General features: G+C 52.7%; 1 protein-coding gene across 1 annotated transcript; it reads left to right on the top strand.

The window, feature by feature from the left end:
- Window positions 1-349: 349 nt before the first annotated feature.
- Window positions 350-19,663, top strand: LOC133212839 (E3 ubiquitin-protein ligase TRIM9-like). The gene is made up of 11 exons (XM_061354637.1): window positions 350-407; window positions 874-1,145; window positions 1,716-1,869; window positions 3,259-3,404; window positions 4,684-4,822; window positions 10,156-10,344; window positions 12,557-12,598; window positions 13,239-13,262; window positions 14,571-14,874; window positions 15,668-15,830; window positions 17,991-19,663. The coding sequence occupies exons 1-11, from the start codon at window positions 350-352 to the stop codon at window positions 18,051-18,053; spliced, it is 1,554 nt and encodes a 517-aa protein (XP_061210621.1). The 3' UTR covers window positions 18,054-19,663.
- Window positions 19,664-20,154: the final 491 nt, after the last annotated feature.

Here is a 20,154-nt window from a genome sequence, read left to right as displayed (position 1 = left end):
TCTTACAAGGGAAAAACAAATAACCTGTCATGAGCACATTCTTCTAAAGCATAAAATCTCTCTTCCTGAGCTGCTCTGCCAATCTCCTGTGATAGAAGTCTCACTGACACTGGGTGCAGACCTGCACTGTCTCCTTCCGTGGGGATTCAGCGTGAGGGACCACCCAACCTTCAAATATACCCTCGTGGCATTGGAGCCTGAACCCTTCCTGCCCGCTGTGTTTCAGGGAAGGTCAGCAGAGCCTGCAGGCTCAGGCCAGACCACACGCTTGCTTGGATTCTGCTCTTGGGATGCTGAAACACATCCCCCTGGGGAAACTGTCCATGGCTACAAGAAGATGTGCTTTAGCATGCAGCCTGGGCAGCTCCAGGCAGAGCTCAGCATGCTGCAGGGAGCTCTGCCACAAAGTGAGTGGATTTATCTCCTCTCACTGGCACATTTCTCCCTCTGAGCTCATCCCCAGGATTTCACTGCAGCCAGTGGAGAAAATGAGGCAATCCTGCAGCATGGTCCATCTCAGCTGATGGCAGATGAGTGCTGTCTCTCTCAAATACATTAGTCAGAGCTGAGGGAGGTGGTGCATTCATTCCTCTTGGAAATACCAGAATACTTGGAGCCAACCCCACAGCCTGGCTCTGTGCCGAGGATGGATAGGGCAGCCCACAGAGGCTGCAGCAGCAGCTGTGTATCTATGGAGGTAGGCATTTGCTTTGCATCGAGTTTGTAAGCTGCCATTTGGAAGCTGTCTTAATTAAAGACAGAGCATGGAACTTCCCTACTGCTTTGAATCATCACATGGGTTAATAATTTTGAGCTAAATAAGGCTTGCTGGTTTTCACCAGATTTTCAAAGATCTGGAATTTGGTGTCTGAGCCTTGGCCGGTTTGGCCTTTTTCTGTTCCCATGAGTCTTCTGTCTCCTTTTGCATTGCCCTGACCCTGTCCTTGTGCTCACAGAGCACCAAAGCCCATTTTCTCCCCATATCCCAAAACCCCACAGCTTCAAGCAATGCTGCTCTCCTTGTGCCATTGCAGGTGGTGCGAGACCAAATCTCTCACTGCACAGTCAAGCTGCGCCAGACCACGGGCCTGATGGAGTATTGCCTGGAGGTCATCAAGGAGAACGACCCCAGTGGCTTCCTGCAGGTTGGTGTGGAGCTGCTCATGTCTGGGCGGCGAGGGGAGTGAGAAAGGCATTCACAGCTCAGGGCTATGGGGTAACGCAGGAGAGTTGGGGAGATACACCAAGGGTGATGTCCCCAGCTTTTCCAGCTGTAAAATCAAGGGCCAACCTCTCATTACCTCTGGGTTTGCAGCAGGACAGAAGCAGAAACAGGGCAGGGACATTCTTACTCTCACCAGAGAAAGAGAGGAATGCAATAGATGGTGGTGTATCTCTGGAGCAGTGATCACAGCATGCTGTCTCATGGCTCTCCAGCAAAAAATGGACATACAGCACTTGAGAAGCGCATCACACCATTCATTCCTGTGCTGGTCCCTTTGCTACTAGACCCTGGCTTTAAAGTAGTCCCCAAAGTTCCTAGGGTCCCTCTGCCAATCTGAGCCTGCAGTGAAGGGCGATGCTAGAAACCATGTGTGATGTCCCAGCCTTTGGCAGTCAGGGCAGCCTGGGAGGCACAGGGAAGGAGGAAAGCAGGGTACAAGGCACAGCATACAGTATAGCCCTTGGTAGCTGAGGCTGCTCCTTGCCATCAGATCTCCGACGCTCTCATCAGGAGAGTGCACTTAACTGAGGACCAGTGGGGAAAGGGAACACTCACACCCCGGATGACGACGGACTTCGACCTGAACCTTGACAATGCCCCTCTGCTGCAGTCCATCCATCAGCTCGACTTTGTCCAGATGAAAGGTAAGAACATTTCCAGTGCCTTTCAAAAGCCTGTCTCTGTTCATACTGAGTGCTTCTATGCAACTCATCACAGAGAACGGGCAGGAAAGGAGAGTTTCTCATCTCCCAGCAAGCCCCAGACCCAGAGTTATTCCTGTTCTGTGTATTCTGCACCCCTGGGCCATCTGCCTCCCTGTCTCAGATCCCTGGGCAGCTGTGTGCTAGACCAAGGTGCCAGGAGCTTGATTTTGTGTGACAATGCGATAGCAAGCATTCTGCAGGCTGGGACTAGGGTCTCAGGAGCAGCACAAGGCACTTCTGAAACCTCTGCTCACACACATTCGCTTGCTCAATGCTGATCAGTATCTCTTGTGGGCCAGTGAGCAAGCTGCCTGCTGCAGGTAGCCACAGTGTCCCTCCTAACACAAAGGCACAAAGAGCTACCCTACACCACTTAGCTTGGGCTCTTTCCCTCCCTCCCACCTCCGCGCTGTTGTTTTAGACCTTCATTTCAGTTTTAATTTCCTCCTCGCTCCACATTCCCCCTGTGCTCACTCTCCCACACTGCGGAGCTGCTGCATTTGCATCGCTCTGCAGGAAGCAGAGCACTGCTGCAACCTGTGAGCAGTTTGCAACTTGTCAAGCCCTGGGAAGCTGACAGGAGATGCAAATGGGCTGTGACGCAGGGAAGCTCAGGGGGGCATTGAACATGAACCTGTACCTTCTGCTGGTGCAAATGAGCTGCCTGGAGGAGAGGCCACCCACTGCGGGTCTGGCATGGCTCTCCATCACCACCATGGATGGATTTCCTGACTCTGGAGCCATTGCTCACACCAGCATTTCTCAGTGCTCAGGCACAGGAAGGCACTGACCACATGCTTCCTCTAACAATAATGAGCATTGGCAAATAATGGCCCCACTGGTATTTGCTGCAGTGAGAAGGGTGCACTGGGCATGGCTGCTGGGAGCCGTCATGGCTGCTGGGCTGTGGATAAGGCTGTGGCTGCAGTCAGCTCTGCAAAGGGTGCGAGAGAGTCTCCCATGTCTGAGCCCGGCTGCTGTGAAGACTCCAGGCAGTTTCATGTCGGGTACATCGCTGTGCTGCCGTGTTTCACCAAAATGCATCAGAAAACAGGAAGAAACCAGAGAAGCTCTTGGGGAAACATCAGCTTCATCTGCAGGGTGGAGGAACTCAGTGGAGCTTGTTTGGAGAACAGCCCCTTCTGCTGCCCCCCACCTCACACCTTGAGACCACAGTTACATCCCTTGTGCCGAGCTGGCTTCGCACCGAGGCGATAACTACATCCCCGTGCTCCAGCTGAGACGTGCGTGCTGCAGCTGTGCCCCCGCTGCTCCTCTGTGGTGCCAGCAGCCAGGGTTACACTAATTTGTGTTTAGTTTCCTCCCCAGTGCCGGCCCCCCCGATCCTGCAGCTGGAAGAGTGCTGCACCCACAACAACAGTGCCACCTTGTCCTGGAAGCAGCCCCCCTTGTCGACGGTGCAGGTGGAAGGCTACATCCTGGAGCTCGATGATGGCAACGGCGGCCAGTTCAGGGTAGGTGCTCAGCCATGAACCAGTCCCAGCAGCGAGAGGTTGCTCCGGGGTCTCGTGTTTCCCTGCATGAAGTGACCAAGGAGCTCCCCAGGCTTCTTGCAAGTCCCCTCTTTCCCTGGAGACACGAGACTCGGTGCTGGGGTGCCCAAAGCCAATGGTGTGGTGTGGACAAGCTGCAGGCTCTTGGTGGAGACAAGGTTATTTGAGGGAGTGGAAATATCTTTCCAGTGGCCAATACGACTTCCAATCGCAAAGAGAACATTTGAAGCTCCATCTTTTCAGGGTGCTAAATATTTCGTGCAAAGGATGCTAATAGCCATGAAGGACTCCTGGTTTGCCAGATGCCAGCAAGCAGAGGTGTTTAAGGCCTGAGGGCTTGTAAATGGGTGTAATTACACAATTAAAGTATGAATTTTCTCTGATCCGACACGCTGATAATTATCCTGGTGTGTTCACATCCACCAAGAGCAGGTGCAGGGACCAGCCCCTTACATTTCCTGAATTCATCCACAAGAAATTCAATTGGGCAGGAGCCAAAGCAAAGCTGAGGCAGAAGAGAGGTGACACGGGTGGGATCTGGAGAGAGAAGGGGGCAGCAGGATGGGCATGAGGAGACCAAGGCTCAGCACAGCCATCCCGGCAAGGCCAGGGCAATTCCCAAGCACTCCAGCCTTCTCTCATCCCATCAGCAGCAGGAAGGGGCTTGCATGTGCGTGGTGTTCCTGCTGCTGGGGTAACAGAGGGCTGCTCCAGCCAATGGTGCCACACGGCTGATGCCAGGATGGGGAACGTCTCTGGCTTCTCAAATCATTGAGTCATTTTACTGCCTGAAGGCATTGAGCTGACCAAGTCAGGCAGCAATTTGCTAAGCAAGCTGGGAGTGATAACTGTTGTACAGGTGGCAGTTCCTGCCAAGAGCAGGTCAATTCTCCAGCCCTCAGAGCATCTTCATGGCCTCCTAGACCAGCACAAATAGGTCATGTTCTTGTGTCAGGGGCCCCAGAGCTGAACACAGTACTGCAGGTGGGGTCTCACCAAAGTGGAGCAGAGGAGGAGAGTCACCTCCCTCAACCTTCTGGCCACACTTCTTTTAATGCAGCCAAAGTATTATCAAGGAACAAATCAGAGGTTATTTTGCTCTGCGTAAGTCATACACAGTGCTTGTAAGTCTGGCCCATGTAGCCCAGCATAGTTGAACCCTGTGCATCACAACTGCTGGGAGCCACTGTCACACCCCTGGGGCTCCATGGTCAGGGCACTAACTGTGCTTGCTTTGCAGGAGGTGTATGTGGGCAAGGAGACCATGTGCACGGTGGATGGCCTTCACTTCAACAGCACGTACAGCGCGCGTGTCAAAGCCTTCAACAAAACAGGAGTCAGCCCATACAGCAAGACCCTGGTCCTCCAGACATCTGAGGGTAAGGCATTGCAACAGCTCCAGCCCAGCGTGCTCGGACACTGCTCACACGCACGCATGGGGCCCATCCAGCACACCTAAGCTTAGCATTGCAATACAAGGAACTGCTCTGCTGGTCCTCCAGTACCTAAGCAATCGCTGCAGGAAAGGAAAGCCAGCACTGATGGGAGGGGAAAGGTTGTGTCAGGAGCCTTGGACACTGCCAGAACTTGTCCCTCACCCCTTTCCTTTACAGAAGATGTGCTTTGGAGAGGTACAGAGAGAGGCATCCTGCAGAGAGGTGTTTAAAATCTGGGTGTAGCAGGCCTTGTATTACACAAAGGAAAGCTCAGATGTTCCCAGTAATTCCATTTAAAACAAAATGCTGTCACATTGCTCCTGGAACACTACAGGCTGTGTGTGGCTGCACAGTGCCTTAACCACACTATGTCTCCTTTAGCCCCAGGCAGTGGACAACAGAGAGCAGAAGGACCATGGAGCACATGGGTGTCCTTGCTGATATGGGGTGCACAGCCCTGCCAGTATCGTCTGCATCACCCTGCACTGCAGGCACTCAGGATATTGAACACTCCCTTGCAGGTTACAGAGGAGTCTCCCTGCCTGACTTTAAGTACATTTGTCACACCAGGCACTTAATCCGCCTTGGAAAATTGGCTTGCTTCTGATACACAGGTGAAGAATCCTAAGGCTGGCTCCAAGACAAGATGGGAGACAGATGCAGGTGTGAAGGAAGGATCCAGCCCCCACCAGCATGTCTGCTGCCCTGTGGCCTTGCTGCCAGGCAAGAAACCTCTCCATGGGAGTTTTCCACACTTGATGGAATCCTTTTTCCTTACTCCCAGGCTAAAATCTCTCTTTTCAAGCCATGTGAAGATTGTGGAGCACAGCAGCATCACCAGATCTGGCTGGCAGCTGGCTCCAGAGCAGCAGCATGTTCTTGCAGCCCCAGCAGCTGCTGGCAGATGCAGTCTGGGGTCAGAGGGGAACACACACAGCTCGTGTGGCTGCTGGTGGGGTGGAAGGAAGGTGAGAGCCTTCTTGCCACAGAGCGTATCTGGTGGCTTTGGCAAGGAGAAAAAAGGGGTTTCTGCTGAAAGAAGATGAAAGCAGAAGGCTACACAGAGCATTGTCACTTGCTTGCCTGCACTCGTCTGCCAGAGATAACCATTCCAGTTTGGAAAGGGCATTTACTAGGCTTGGATGCATGGGCAGGACAGGTCAGGGAGGAATAGGACTCACCTGTAACAGATGCAAGGTGGACAGAAAACCTGTGACAAACCTTCTCATACAAGAGACAGAAAACTCAAATCACAGGCCACAAAGGCCTTGGCATGTCTGAGCTCTGCGTGTGTTTGCAAAGCTGAGCACCAGCGTCAAGGAAGCTGCAGTGTTCTTCTGGACATCCAGGGACAGGACAACCCAGATCCAGCCCCACACTGGCGTGGCCAGGACCTCTCCCAAAGCCTGAAGGTCAGCAGTTCTCACCCACTTCACTACCCTGCTTCACCAGCCTTTGCAGGAGGCAGCAGAGCTTTGGCTTCTCATCATGTTTGTGTCTCATTAGATCCATTTGAGACACAGTTTCCTAACCAAAACCACTTGGGCTTGAGGTTGTCCCAGCCAGGAGTTTCAGGGTCCCAGCTATGATCTTTCCAGCTCTGCTTTCCTCTCATAGGTGTTTTCACTGTCAAGCCAAGCTCGCCTGTTACACAGTTCCAAAACACAACAGAGCCTGGGAGAAAATAACCGTTCATGGTCCCAGCAGGCCAGGCTGTGCTTGGAGCTGATGCCTTGGTCTGTGCCAGCAAACTAAAGTTTCACTCTTCTGGGTATGAGATGAAAGTTTGCTGCATTCAGCCTTTTCACTGCATGGGCTTTTGCATTGGTTATTCCAGCACTAAAGAAAGAAGGAGAAAAAGGCAAATGGGCCTGGAGCATTTTCTGCTCTTTGAGGCCACCTGAGCTGTTTGGACTCAAAGTTAAATACATTACATTTATGTGCATCTTGAGCATATTCAAGTGACTTGTTAAACAGAGCCACCACATGCATCACAGCTCTTGTTTCTGGCCTTCACAGCAGCATCAGGCCTTTAAATGCTGTTTTGTCTGAAGCAGGCTTAGCTTTTCCCTTCAGCCATGGTCTGCAGCTTCCTGCAAAGTGTTCATGCGGGAAGAGGGGACAAAAGAAGAAATGGTCTCGATATGAAAAGAATATCTCTGTGAGCACAGCTGTCCTGCTGTGAAGTGGTTATGAGAAATTCTGCTTAAAGGGTGTTACTTCAAAGCTGGCTTCTAGTCCTAGCACACAAGATCCTTATCTGCAGCCTGTGGAATTTAACTGAAGTCTTTCTTCTGCCTTTAGTGAGCAGTGAAATGGGCTGTAGAGGCTAGCGGGGAGTGAAACATCCTGCAGGGTCTCAGCATCTGAAGAGAACAAGGATAAGAAGAGGATAAAATTGTGTCTGGGCTTCTGCAGGCGTGCTTCTGTGGTCCTGCCCAGCCAAACAGCCAAGGTGAGCCAGGCAGCACCGACAGGAATGTCCCACAGGAATGTCCCATGGGAAGCCAGCACACACACAAGCTTACAGCAAGGCACAGAGCACCTTCCCAGCACATTTTCTCCTGCTCATCTGACAGGAAACCACATATTCCAGCTGAGGAAACTGCAGTTCACTCTTCAAGGATGGTGCTTGGTGCCAGCATCAGAGCAAGACGGCTCCTAGCTGGGAGAAGGTCTGCGTCCTGGAGCCCTTCTCATGTACTGGGCCCTCTGGGATGAAGATCTTCATCATCATCACAGCCACATGGCAGCAAGGGCTGAAGGCAATGGTCCTTATCTTGAACTGTGTCCTCTCCCTAGCTGATGTCAGGCTGTTCCACTGCAGCCTTACCAGTATTTCTTGCCCTGTCATGTCTTAGCCAGTGCCCCCAGGACCATCACTGCAAGCACTGGGATGTGGGGCCTGGTTTAACCTCACTGTTTCTTCAGCACCTGAATGGAGTTCATCTGTAGGTTTGGAAATGAGTCTGGAAGATGGTTTTCAAGGTGACACTGTGCCAAGGTGCAGACACTTTACAAAGCTTGGCCAGAGGCAGCACTGCTTGGCTGTGCTCATCCCTAGGACACCTCAGGTCTTCCCCCAGCTCCTCCTCCCTGGGCAACCCCAGCTCTCTTGTCTTTCCACATCCGTCAGATGTTCTAGCCTCTGCTCAGTCTCCTGCTGACTGTGGGGCACAGTCTGTTTTCCTCCTGGCATGTTCCTATTTTCAGCCTACCCAGTGTTTGCTTGGTGCATTTTTGGCTGCTGTAAGAGCAGCCTCTGAAAGGCTTTGCAGCAGCCCCTAGCTCTGCTCTGCTGGTCTTGGTGGGTTGCAAACAGCCCCTAGGAATAGGCACCTAATGGGATGTGACAAGGAACAGAGATGACTCCCAGTTGCAGTGGGATCAGGGTCTGCAGGAGGGCTGGCTGCTGGGCTGCTTTTCTCTACAAAGATTTCTGAGATGGTTTCTGCATCCCTCCAGTGTTGTGTTTTACCGTGGGCTGTCCAGCAGGCTGGATGGTAGAATGAAGGACCAAGTCGCCCCAGTGGAGGCGGAGAAGAGGAGCTCAGTAGTGCTGGAGGGGACTGTCCCTGCCTGCTCCCCAGGCCCAGATCTGCACTCCTGGCTGGTGCAGAGGTTTGACCTCCCTCCTGCAAAACCTGCCGCTCCGTTCTCAGCTTTCCCCACACCTTGGCCCTTCCATTTGGCTGCTTTGTGCCTTCAGCCACGCTCTCCTGGGCATGTGTTGCCTGCAGCCAGGCAGCAGGGGAAGAGCTGAGGCTCTACCTTCTCTCAACTGCTGAGTCTCCAGCTTTAGGCATAGCTGCAGAGTTTCAAGGCAAGCCTGGTTTTGGCTTATGTGAGAGACAAGCCAGGAGCAGAGGGTCAGGGAGGAACATGTGTCTTGTCACACCCTGTGCCCTGCCATCCCCTCTCTTGGGTTCCCAGACTCGGGCAACTCTGCCAGCGCCATGAGCATCTGCTCCCAGCCAGCTCTGCCACCATGGGGATGTGGCAGAGGAGTTGGAGTACCCCATTCTGAGGGCCCATCCCCAGCCTAGTTGAGCACTAGAAACTTTGCGCTTCTTTCAAGCCCAGTTCCTCATCTGGGGCTCAACTTTAAGTTCCTTACCAGCCATGGAGTGGCCCTTAGCAGCAACCAAGTCTTTTTAACCAGCAGCTTTTGGAAAGGGGTGAACAACAGAAGGAAGAACAGTCTGCAGGGATCTATAGGAACATAAGATGCTAGATAGGGAGAGCCATGAGCGTGGCTACTCTTGGTAGTAGTTTCTCTTACTCTTGGTTAGAGGGTATGTTCCTCCCTAACCTTGAGCTCTGTTTATTGACCTGTTGTGCAATAATTTATCTAACCTTTATGAACCCACTGACACTCTTTGCTTCCACAGCCTCGTGCAGCAGCTCGTTGCCACAGTTAAAACCCAGTGTGCAAAGAAATGCTTCCTTTTATTTGTTTTAACATGATTTCTAGCTCAGTTCATATTCACAGCTGAGACACAAAGGCTGGGGACACAGTGTTTGTGAGTTTATCTGATTCGAATGTATAGAGGATGGTGGATTCTACATTTCCATGTTCACATATCCCTTGACAAGGCTAGGGAACAAATTGCAGGAGGTGACTGTCATGGTAGTGGGGAACAGAAAACCATGACCCAACAGATTGCCTCTACTCTGACACTGTGCTGTGAATCACATGAGTTAAATTCTTACTGTAAGGCTCAGATGTGTTTTGACAGGTACAAAGGGATACCAAGAACACAACATCCCGAACAACCTTTGAGTAAGGTGGGTGCTTGGTGGTACTTAGGGTAATATAGCTTAGCACAGCCCTGCAAAAATGCCTTTCAGCATTACCAAGTGACTACTTTTTACTCCACTAATTGTGCACAAAAAGGTATGAGATGTGTTAAAGCACGATGGGAAGTGTGCATGGTAACTTGTGAATTCTTTTAGGTGCATTACTGTGAAGAGGTGCAGGACTGACTTTTACAGACAAGCATATTGAATTTGATGGCATGGGAACATTTTGGAAGATGAAAGTCTGTTTATTGCCGGTACTGTCAGAGGCAAGGCTTTCCTGAAGGGGCTCGCTGGGTTGCACAGCACCAGACATTCCTCCTCCACACACCATACGCACGCTCGCTGCAGCAGAGCAGGGTCCGTGCGTGCCGAAGCGTCTGTGCTCTGGTCTGAGGTCTGGTCTCGGGCAATGGAGTGACACCACCCAGCAGATCCCATTTCTGATCTCTAGTTTGCATTGATCTTACGTTTAGACACGCAGTCAGAAGAACAGACCCTCCCTTTTCCAGTGCCTTTGGAAAGATCGCAGCTTCGTAGAATGAGTCCTTTCTCCTCCACCCTTAATCTACAACCCAGCTTTCCGGGGAGATCCTACTTTGAGCTAAGATCTTCGGCCCACCAGCTGAGCTTGCATTCTTCTTTACAGTCCCTGAATTCAGCTGGTGAGCTGAGTGCCTCTGGCATTTCCTCTTGGTCTGTGCTTCTGGGCATCTCCAAAGTATTTGTTTGTTTCGTTCCGTTGTGTTTGTTTTTCCCATGACATGCGGATAGCAGGGGAAGCTCCTTCCTTTTGTCAGTGGCCTGCTCCTGCCGCAGAGGGAGTTCTTGTGGTGTTTTCATCTGTACATACCAGCATGGGTAGGTGTGGGGTGATGGAGCAGCACAGTAACTCCTTACATGCGTGCTGTTGTTGGCAGGGCCAGCCTGGCTGAACCATTTTGCACAGCCAGCCAGAAGAGCACATCACCCATCTCTAGTTTACGTTGATCCTGTGTCCAAGGACAATCACAAGAACAGACTATCCCTGGGAGAAACCTGTGAGGACATCTCGGTGGTTTGCTTTCCCTATACAACCAGGAAATGCAGCCCCCGCTGTGAGATTTGTTTTATGAAATCAGTTTGCTCTATTAAATCTAGACCTTTTTAAAGAAAGAATTAAGTCTAGATGCAGGCAAGGTCTAGCTAAGGCCAGCTCACAGATCCCTTGCAGTCTGGCTGCTTAAGAACCTGGAAGATGTGGGCTCTTGTCCACTCAGCTTTGAGCACTGGGCTCAGCTTGTGCAAAACCAGACGGGATCGTATCGAACTCCTGTTTTCTGCAGAGCAGAGGAAACCACTCCGGTGAACCCTTGCTCATCTGGCAGCACTCACAAGCGCTTTGCTTGCCTCCTTGCGCCCGGTCCTCAAGGGCTGTGGTGGGATGTAGGCAGTACAGGCAGGATGAGTGACGGTGTGAGGCAGCCAGCGAAGGAGCCACAGCATCTCTGAGCTGCTTTCTAACCAGTCTTCGCACACCTTCCGTTGCTAAAGATCCTGGGCCCTGATTCTTCCACCAGTCTGGATTTACACCACTCCATGGGCTCCAATGGAGTTAATCCATGGCTTCCTCTGGTGTAAGCCCAGGAAGAATGGGGGCCCCTGATTGATTTCCATCCTTTAACCCGGAATGAGGAATGCCGCAGCATGACCCTTGCCAGAATAACCTGGGACCCTGCAACTTTCTTTTCTTTGTGCTTTTTATGTTTATTTCCTCATCGTACTGCTGTGCGCTAATGGCTTCAACTCTGTTTTGTTACGGACAGTTCTTACTTTGTGTCCAGTGTACCGAGATCCACTGCGATGGCCATGAGTAATACTTGTGTGTGCAGTAAGGACCTCTGCAGCCATGCTCTGGGGTGGTGGGGTTCTGAACGTGCCCGTGTGTCCGTGCTGTTTCGCGTTCAGGTGAAATTGTATCACAGCAATGCACAGAGACCTTGAAAAGACATTTTGAATAGGGGCACGGGGCTCAATTCATTAAAACAACCTCTGGCGGTGCTGCTTGGCACTCACCAGCAGCATGGCAGGGGGCGCAACTGCAGCCAGATGCTTCCCCCCAGGGGAATCCCTAAAATACATGAATGCCAACGTGGGGATTCATGTTGACCACTCCTCCTTGCTAGAACAAGTTCCTGGACCAGTCTCTGGCTCCCAGGAGGTGCTTGCAGCCAGGGGTCAGGCACAGCCCAGTCACAGGAGGATGAAGGGCACCCCAACACATCCTGCCTGCGCAGATGCAGTTGAAGCTACAGCCCAGTGCCCTCTGGGTGCTATCGGGGGTCTGCAGCCAGGCATCTGCCCCTGGAGACCCCCTCTCCTGCTCCACTTGTGCCCAGGTCACGCACACAGCAGAGGAGGCAGCCTGGAAGAGCTTGGTGGTCCCTATTCACTGAACACACACACCAGTGGCTGCTCTTCTTTCATCAGTCCCTGTCCTCCAAGGACTGTTTTTTACGTGATTCAACTGAGAGTCAATGTAGAGAATATTTACCAAGGCTAAAATCTCCTGCCTCTTTTCTGGAGGAACGTCCAATCATTTGGCATCCTGGGCAGTTGGCAACCAGGACTTGATGCTCATGATGGCTATGAAGGGATTTGGCAATGAAAAAACAGCTACTCCCCACTTCCCAGAGGTGAGACTCAACAAAACAGCCAACAGTCCACACTCAAACTCACTGGTTGCATTTGTGACCCTTTCCATGCTCTCTAGCTTTTAATGAATCGGGCCTCCTGTGGCTGGCTGGGTGCTTACTTGATGGTTAAATGCTCACGGGTGGTTGGTAGACGGTTGTTGTTTCTTAGCTGTGATGTGTGAAATGTAGTATCTCTTTATAGGATGCAATTTTGACATTCAAGGAACGCCTTACTCTCAATTAGGCAAGTATACTTATTACAATTAACTGGTACCTGCTCCACATTGCTCGTCCTTTTTTCCTGTTTGATATTGAACTTTCCTTTGGTGACTGAGCAGCATTTCTTGCGCACACCCTACTTGCACAGTGCCCTTGGATGTCATGGCAGTAGGCGAGTTTGGAGGAGGAATGATGATTGCCATACAATATAAAAGCCTTTTAAGTTTTCCCCCATACAGTTTTAAAGTAAAGCCTGAAGTCAGTGCTCTGGATGCAGCCCTGTAATTAAGAACTGCTCGTCCTGCTCAAAGCAATATGTATTCCAGTTCATTAAGGGTGCTTGAACACGGGCCAAATGCCGAGGAGGTGATTAGGTCCTCTGCAGCCAATCGGAGCAAGCTGGTGGTAGCCACTTGCCTGTCCGTGTCAGACTGCCTGCATGTTCATTCCCAGGGAATTCAGTCCCATGTCCCACCCTACAGGACTCCTACCTTGTCAGTTCACCGCAGCCCAAGCCCACCCTCCCTCAATCTCTGCCCCGTTCATGCAAAGCACTGACAGGTCCGTGCGAAGCAGGCAAGCAGAGATTGTTTCTCGCTCCTTTCTTTACCCACCCTTACGTGCTGTTTTCTCTCCTGCATGCCTGTCCTTGGGAATGACCACAGTTGACATTAAAAAAATGGTGGCAGGTACGGAATCACCTCTGTCAAGCTGCAAAAGTGGGGCACCCGCGTGCATGTGAGCTGTCCTGTGAAACGATCCAATAAACCAGTGAATCAATCTCACCAGAGTGTTTCATTTTTCAAGCCGTATTTACTCCTGCAGGCGTAAGAGTGTTCTGTATGTGTCAGTTCACGTTTCAGTGACCGCTGGAGAAAACCACCTAGGGATCCGGGCTGGTGGCTTGTGAAACCCTGTGCCTCTGTCTTGTCCAGGCCGTGACACTGTATCTGTCAGATTTGCAGTAACCAAGTCCTGTGCATTTAAACCAGCAGCCGTACCAAGTCATGGAGGTTTTCGTGCATTTTCCAGCTTTCCCATGAGCTAGCTCTTGTCTTACGTGTGGCCAGCTGCTCCTCAGGGATGATTCTTGATGTGACATAGCATCTCTGTCAATGTAGACCTTTGTATGTGCTTTTGGTTCCCCGGATTGCCAGCCCTCAAATACACAGTTTATGTGCTAATTGCAAAATCATAGAATCCTAGAATGGTTTGGGTTGGAAGGGACCTTAAAGCTCATCCAGTTCCAACCCCCTGCCACAGACAGGGACACCTTCCACTCGACCAGGTTGCTCCAAGCCCCTGTGTCCAACCTGGCCTTGAACACTGCCAGGGATGGGGCAGCCACAGCTTCTCTGGGCAACCTGTGCCAGTGCCTCAGCACTCCCACAGGGAAGAACTTCTGCCTAATGTCTAATCTAAATCTCCCCTCTGTCAGTTTAAATCCATTTCCCCTTCTCCTATCCCTACATGCCCTGTCAAAAGTCCCCCAGCCTCTACCCCACAGTGGGCTTGACCCCACAAACTGTTGCTTGCGTGACTAACCCTTAGTCAGAAGAGTCAGTTTATGTTAGCTAGAGCCTGGAGACCTGGCTGGGATCATGTCTCTTTCTGCTAGGGCCAAGTTTTATGAGATGGTGAGGATCCTGTTGGCTCACAGACTGTGGGAGGGCATGGAGACAGACAGGCACTGGGAACCAGTGAGAACAAAACCCACCGAGTCCTGGCCATAAGACCTTAGCCACTCTGGCAGGCTGCAGCCGCACAAGCTCAAAGCATCCTTACGTGATGGAAGATGCTCTCTCTGAGCCAGCATCCCTTTGCTGTGCAGCTCTCTGCCTGCTTCTTGCTGCCATGTCAGCGGGCAGCAGCCCAAGCCTTCGCCCTCTGTGTCGGCCCTGCATGCAGCATGCCCTGTTCAGTGTCTGCTCCGCATGGCTCAGCCACCTACATCTCTGCTCCCTCCACACTAACCTGATGTTGTTTGTGTATTCCAGTTGCTTGGTTTTCTTTCGATCCTGCCTCTGCCCATGCTGACATCATCTTTTCTAATGACAACCTGACTGTCACCTGCAACAGCTATGATGACAGGGTTGTGCTGGGGAAAACAGGCTTTTCCAAAGGGCTCCATTACTGGGAGCTGTCAATCGATCGTTACGATAACCACCCTGACCCGGCCTTTGGTGTGGCACGCATTGATGTCCTGAAGGATGCCATGCTGGGCAAGGACGACAAAGCCTGGGCCATGTACGTGGACAATAACCGGAGCTGGTTCATGCACAACAATTCGCACACCAACAGGTACGTGGTCTGGAACAGGGTCTTCCTCCCAGAGACCACAGCCCACCTTCAGCCCAAGTAAGACCCCGTAGGTTTTCCAGTGGCACCTACAGGTACCCATGGGAAGGGTGGCATCACTCCTCATCACCTCTGTTACAGGATGTGCCCTTGTCCCAAGCAAAGGACAGTCCCTGCCTTCCTGGTTCTGCCTTGCTCCAGTGTTCCTTCCCTGCCTACAGCAATTCTTTCCATTCTGACTCTTCCCCTGAGCATGCATGGCACCACTCCTGTATGGCACTCTTTGTGTTAGTACCAAAGCCTTGCAACTCATGCAGTAAGAGAATAGCGCTTGCCTTTACCACGGTGCCACAGCTATTGCTCGCTTTCCCCCATGGACAATGGGGCTGGGGGCTCTGAAGCCTGCGGTAGCTTGGGGAGAGCCTGGTATCACCTTCCTGCAGCCCCAGAAGCTGTTCCCTGATGGGTCAGCAGGGCCTGAAGGGGCCCTGCAGCTTTGCTCCCCAGGTCCACTTGCTTTCCCCCATGGCTGTGTTGCTGTGTCTGCTCCAGTAGGCAGCTCTGCCCTCAGAGGGACATCATGGCAAGCAGAGAGCACCTTTGCAGGAGGCTAGAGGAGGAGGTGCCCAGGGATGGTGCCCAGCTGGGATGGGTGCTGGTCATGGCCTGGCCCCTGTGTGAGCTGTGAAGTTCAGCATCGTCAGCCCTTGAGGTCCATGGTGGCCTGAACCCTGAGCTGAGAGCACAGAGGACATTAAGCCACAGAGATGCTCTGATCTTCTCCTTGCCCCCACAGAACCGAGGGTGGGATAACGAAAGGCGCCACGGTGGGAGTGCTGCTGGATTTGACCAGGAGGACTTTGACGTTCTCCATCAATGAGGACCAGCAAGGGCCTGTTGCTTTTGAGAACCTGGAGGGCCTCTTTTTCCCTGCAGTCAGCCTCAACAGGAACGTGCAGGTACGTGCTTTGGCCATGCTCTGGAGCACCACAGCAGCATACGCTGTGGGTGAGCTTGCTGGCAGACGCTCCAGTGCTGCTGTCACTGCAGTGTGTGGTGATGCTCAGCAGCACAGGGACTTCATGGGGAAGGCTCTTGTGCAACAGTTTCATAACTGTTTCTTGATGGTACCCAACAAGAGCCTCATCAGCTCTTGCAGCTCTCCTAGGACTCTCCAGTCAGGAGCATTACCAGGAAGAAGGGCACCTTTTAAAACCTTTTTCCCTCTGGGGAGTTTCAAACCCCTCTTCTCTTCTCTTCCTCTTTCCCAAGCTATCAGCTATCCTGAACATCACCAAGTGGTGGCTCCCTGGGCCTATCCGGTATTTTCATCTTTCATTTTTCTTCTCACTGATCACATCCCTGCTATCATCCCCCCACACTGAGTCTTCCACGATCACTGAGCCTGGCTTTGTCACATCCACCTACCACTGCTTGTACCTCCAGCACTCCACAAGTGCCCAGGCACATCCTAGGACACATTGCACATGACAGGTGACCTCGGGGTGTTGAGCAGTTTGGCACAGTCTTCCGCAGTGGATGTCAAAGGCACCATCTCTGTACAAGGGCAGAGGCCCCGAGTGGCTTCTCTAAGTTAGGATTCTGGATCAGGGCATGCTCTATTCAGGGTATCAGGTATACCATGGCTGTCACCAAGGCACTGTTTCCCAGCAGCACTGGGGCAGAAGTTGGTCGTTACCACCCCAAACCCTGCAAGCATCCCTGCCAGAGATTCCCACCCCACGAGCCTTGCAGGCAGGGAGGCTGCCAGCTTGGGGAAGGGCTGGCCAATGTGCAACATACTGGGGCTGAGCTGACGCTTAATCAGGAGACATTAAAGAAGACCATCTTGTCTGAGCTGGTCTTAGATGTTACGGTATTAATTTGGTGTGGTAGAAACATCCCACTTCGTTGTGGGTTTAATTCCTTCAAAAATCCTCTACACAGCCCTAACAGATAAGGACATTTCTGGAGCCCCTCTGCTTTCTGACAGTTCGCTGGGCAAGGCAGAGCTTAAATCCCCTGGTAACAAAGAAATCCCATGGGATACTGGTAAAAGGCTGCTAATAAACCCAAGTCACTCATTATCCTTCTTCAAAGGTTTATGAATAATTAACTGTAATTAGGAGGGAAATAATTGCTTCAGACAAAGTTTTCTATAACTCTGTCTGAAGTGGAAAATGCTGCTGTTCCAATAAGAGAAGGAATTGTGCTTTCATCCCAAACTAAAGCATTTGCAGAGGGAACTGAATTGCCCATGCACAGCTTATTGGTGCCTGTGTATTTGCAGGACTGGCCCCTCACGCAGTCAGTCCGCACAAGCAGAGCCTGCCCATAACCCTTACAGACCAAGGTTTTCCTAGACACCCTGAGCATCAGGTCTCCAGTATTATTCTCCCTTTCCCTTTATCCCTGTGTTGCAGTCTCTGCTGCATCACTTCCCATCTCCGGATGATGCCAGGCCGAGTGCCTAGCTCCCATTCTCAGACTCAGCAAACGGTTCGGGTTGGAAGGGACCATTAAAGGTTGTGCTTGAGCATCTCCCCATGCCATAGCATGGCCCTGCCCCAGCACCCTGCTACTGCTCAGCTTCCTCCCACCAGGAACTGGCCATGCCCTCTCTGCTGTATGGCACACACTCAGCTCAGAGGCTTCCTGGAGGTCTCATTCTGTACTGAGCGGCTCAGGGTCCTTCAGGCCCTTCCATCCCCTTTTGTGCATCCCATCTGCGGAAGGATCCAACTGCTGCCATGTCCCACCTCTCTGGCAGCCAACTGCTGGATTTGTCAGCAGCCAGCTCAGGATATCTTGGGCTTGGTACCGCTGGTACCAGCATCCCCCCTCACAGGGACCCAGCAGTGCTGGCAAGCTGTGTAACAGCGAGATGGAGCCACTGCTGCAGTTCTGGGGACAGCCTCTCCTACCCTACCCCAGGCCCCCACTGCCGCGGGGAGGATGTGCAGTGGGGCAGGAGGAGCAGTGGGCTCTCCACCTCTCTGGCTGCACCCTGCCTGCACTCTGCCTGGGTGCTGCTCCTGCCCTCCCTGGGGACAGTGTGCCGGCCCTGAGCTGTCCTCCAGGCACGGAGGGACTCGGCTGAGCCCTGTGTCTCTTTGCAGGTGACGCTGCACACCGGCCTGCCGGTCCCCGAGTTCTACACTTCGCGCTCTGCCATGCCATGAGGATGCTCCTGGAGCCGGCTGCCTCTTCTCAGGATGAGAGGAGCCAGCCTGTTCCCTCCTATGGGACAAGGCCGCTGCCGAGCCGCCGGGTCCCTGCTCTGCCGCCAGCCGGAGACAGAGAGGCAAAGCGGGAAGGAAGAGCCCAGCTTTTGGCCACCTCTGATCTCCATCCTCCTGCGCTGTCCTGTGTGTGTGCGCTTCGCTGTTTAGCTCTTTTGGCTGATGAAGTACCTAAGTAGCCTGAGATTTTCCTCTGCGTCCGCTTTTAGGTTTGGTTTCATTGATCTGAGTTGGGGTTTCGAGGGGGGCAGTTTCGTCTCATTTAGCAAAGCGCTTTCCCCTCCCATGGGGCTGGATGGAGGGACCAAGGAGGAACCCGCACCATGGGAAAGTTTTTGCCCACACCAGCCCCAATACTTTGCAGGATATTTCTTTCCCCTGTGGCCTTTCTCGCAGAGCACCCTCAGTCATGTGTAGAGGTGGGTCCTGGATTACCAGTCAGTCTCTGTGTCCTTACCAAAACACCTGGCCCTGTCCCTTGTCCCCAAGAGGTGTTTCCATGGGGCGCAGCAGTGGGGCAGGGAGTGGCTGCCCTGCCCCTGGGTGCTCTGGGTGCTGGCAGGGTCTCCCCCCAGCTGCCTACAGCCCGGCATCAGCCTGCATGCCACAGCCATAGACCAGAGAGCCCCTGCCCGGCTCTTTGGAGATTAGTGTTTATTTTTTTATAGTTGCCATATAAAGCCTAGCCTTAAAATCCTGACAGTGTCCTTCTGTTCACCGGAGAATGCATTCCACAGGGAGGGTCTGATGGGGAGCCCAGGGATGAGGATGAGGATGAGGATGGGGAGGAAGGAGTTGGCCACAGCCCTGCCATGCACTCAGGAATACGCACCTGCTGCCCTGCCTGCGCCTGCTGCCGGCAGCAGCTCCCATCGGCCTACCCTGGTAGGGACTTTCTGGTAATTCAGAGGCAGGAAAGGAGCCGGAGCTGTGGGTGCCGTGCCCGGTGCCAGCTGCATCCCCATGCCAAGGGCACCTGCATGCACATGGCCCCACGCGTCACTGTTCGGTCACCCGCCGTGTCCCGGTGTGGTGCGGAGCTGGGGAGGCAGCGGTGCCACTGCCAGGCAGGTACCAGCCTACCCAGCCTGGCCGGGGAGCTGCTGCTCCAGATCCGGGATCAGGTGGGATGCTTCGGGAGTACTGGTCCAGCAGGAAGACAAGTGTAAATAGACCATTCCCTTCCAGCATGCCCTCCTCTAGGATGGTCCCATTCGTTCCTTTGTTGCTCTAGTTTTAAGTTTACCTAATTTATTGGATGGGTGCTATCTTGTTGACTTACACCGAGGAGCTTCTCTCAGCTGCAGGAGAGCCGTGTTGCGGGGCAACGCCGAGCAGCTCTTTGGTGAATTCCTGATGAGCCCCCGTGGCCGGCTCACCCGGGGCTCCTCTCTCAGCCGTTATCCCCTCTTCTTTAGGATGTTCATGGTGCTTATTAGACTCCCAGTGATCGTAAGACGTTGTCCCCCTGTACCGCGATGATAGCTGCATACAGCTGCTGTACTGAAGTGTCATGTTTGCTGTTCTAATAAAGGACTTTTATGAGAGAAGGGCACAGCTTCCCAGAGCATCACTGCGCCACCACAGCCCCTGCTTTGGTTCCCATCTCATCCCACCCCAGTGTAGGTCAGTGCAACACACTGCACATCCCTCCCTGTCCCTGCTGGGAGACAGCAGAAGAGAATGGACACAATTTGGTTCATGGCATTGGTGGAGGGGGGGTACAGAAGCCAGCTGAAACCCAGCGCTGCAGCAGCAGCACAAGATGACCAAGGGGTGCAGGGAGCTTATGCTGCTGGCACAGGCAGCACCCCATCACTCTTTACCTACAGAGGTGACACAACCAGCAAGGCACCAGCACCTGCAAAGCAGGGAGGATATGAAGTTTCCCATCCCATGAGCAGGAGATGCCCCAGGAGGAAGAAGGGTGATTGCAAATCTTGTGTTATGCCTGCAGGGCTCTATGGAAGCCAACCCAAGCATAGCCATGAACACCAAACCCAGCAGTCCCACATGCCACCCAGTCTTTTTCTGACCCTTT

This window comes from Neopsephotus bourkii, unplaced genomic scaffold (genome assembly GCF_033783945.1).
Source record: "Neopsephotus bourkii isolate Nb327-2 ecotype Australia unplaced genomic scaffold, CSIRO-AGI_Nbou_v1 NB_740, whole genome shotgun sequence".
Classification (NCBI taxonomy): domain Eukaryota; kingdom Metazoa; phylum Chordata; class Aves; order Psittaciformes; family Psittacidae; genus Neopsephotus; species Neopsephotus bourkii.
Note: the sequence above shows the minus strand (reverse complement) of the source record. Positions and strands in the feature narration are given on the sequence as shown.

Bases quoted from the DNA above. Each gene is read 5' to 3' on its own strand.
- LOC133212839 (XM_061354637.1), top strand. From the start codon at position 350: ATGCAGCCTGGGCAGCTCCAGGCAGAGCTCAGCATGCTGCAGGGAGCT. The intron at 13,263-14,570 runs GTACGGAATCAC...TGTGTATTCCAG, and splicing joins CATTAAAAAAATGGTGGCAG to TTGCTTGGTTTTCTTTCGAT. The intron at 15,831-17,990 runs GTACGTGCTTTG...GTCTCTTTGCAG, and splicing joins GCCTCAACAGGAACGTGCAG to GTGACGCTGCACACCGGCCT.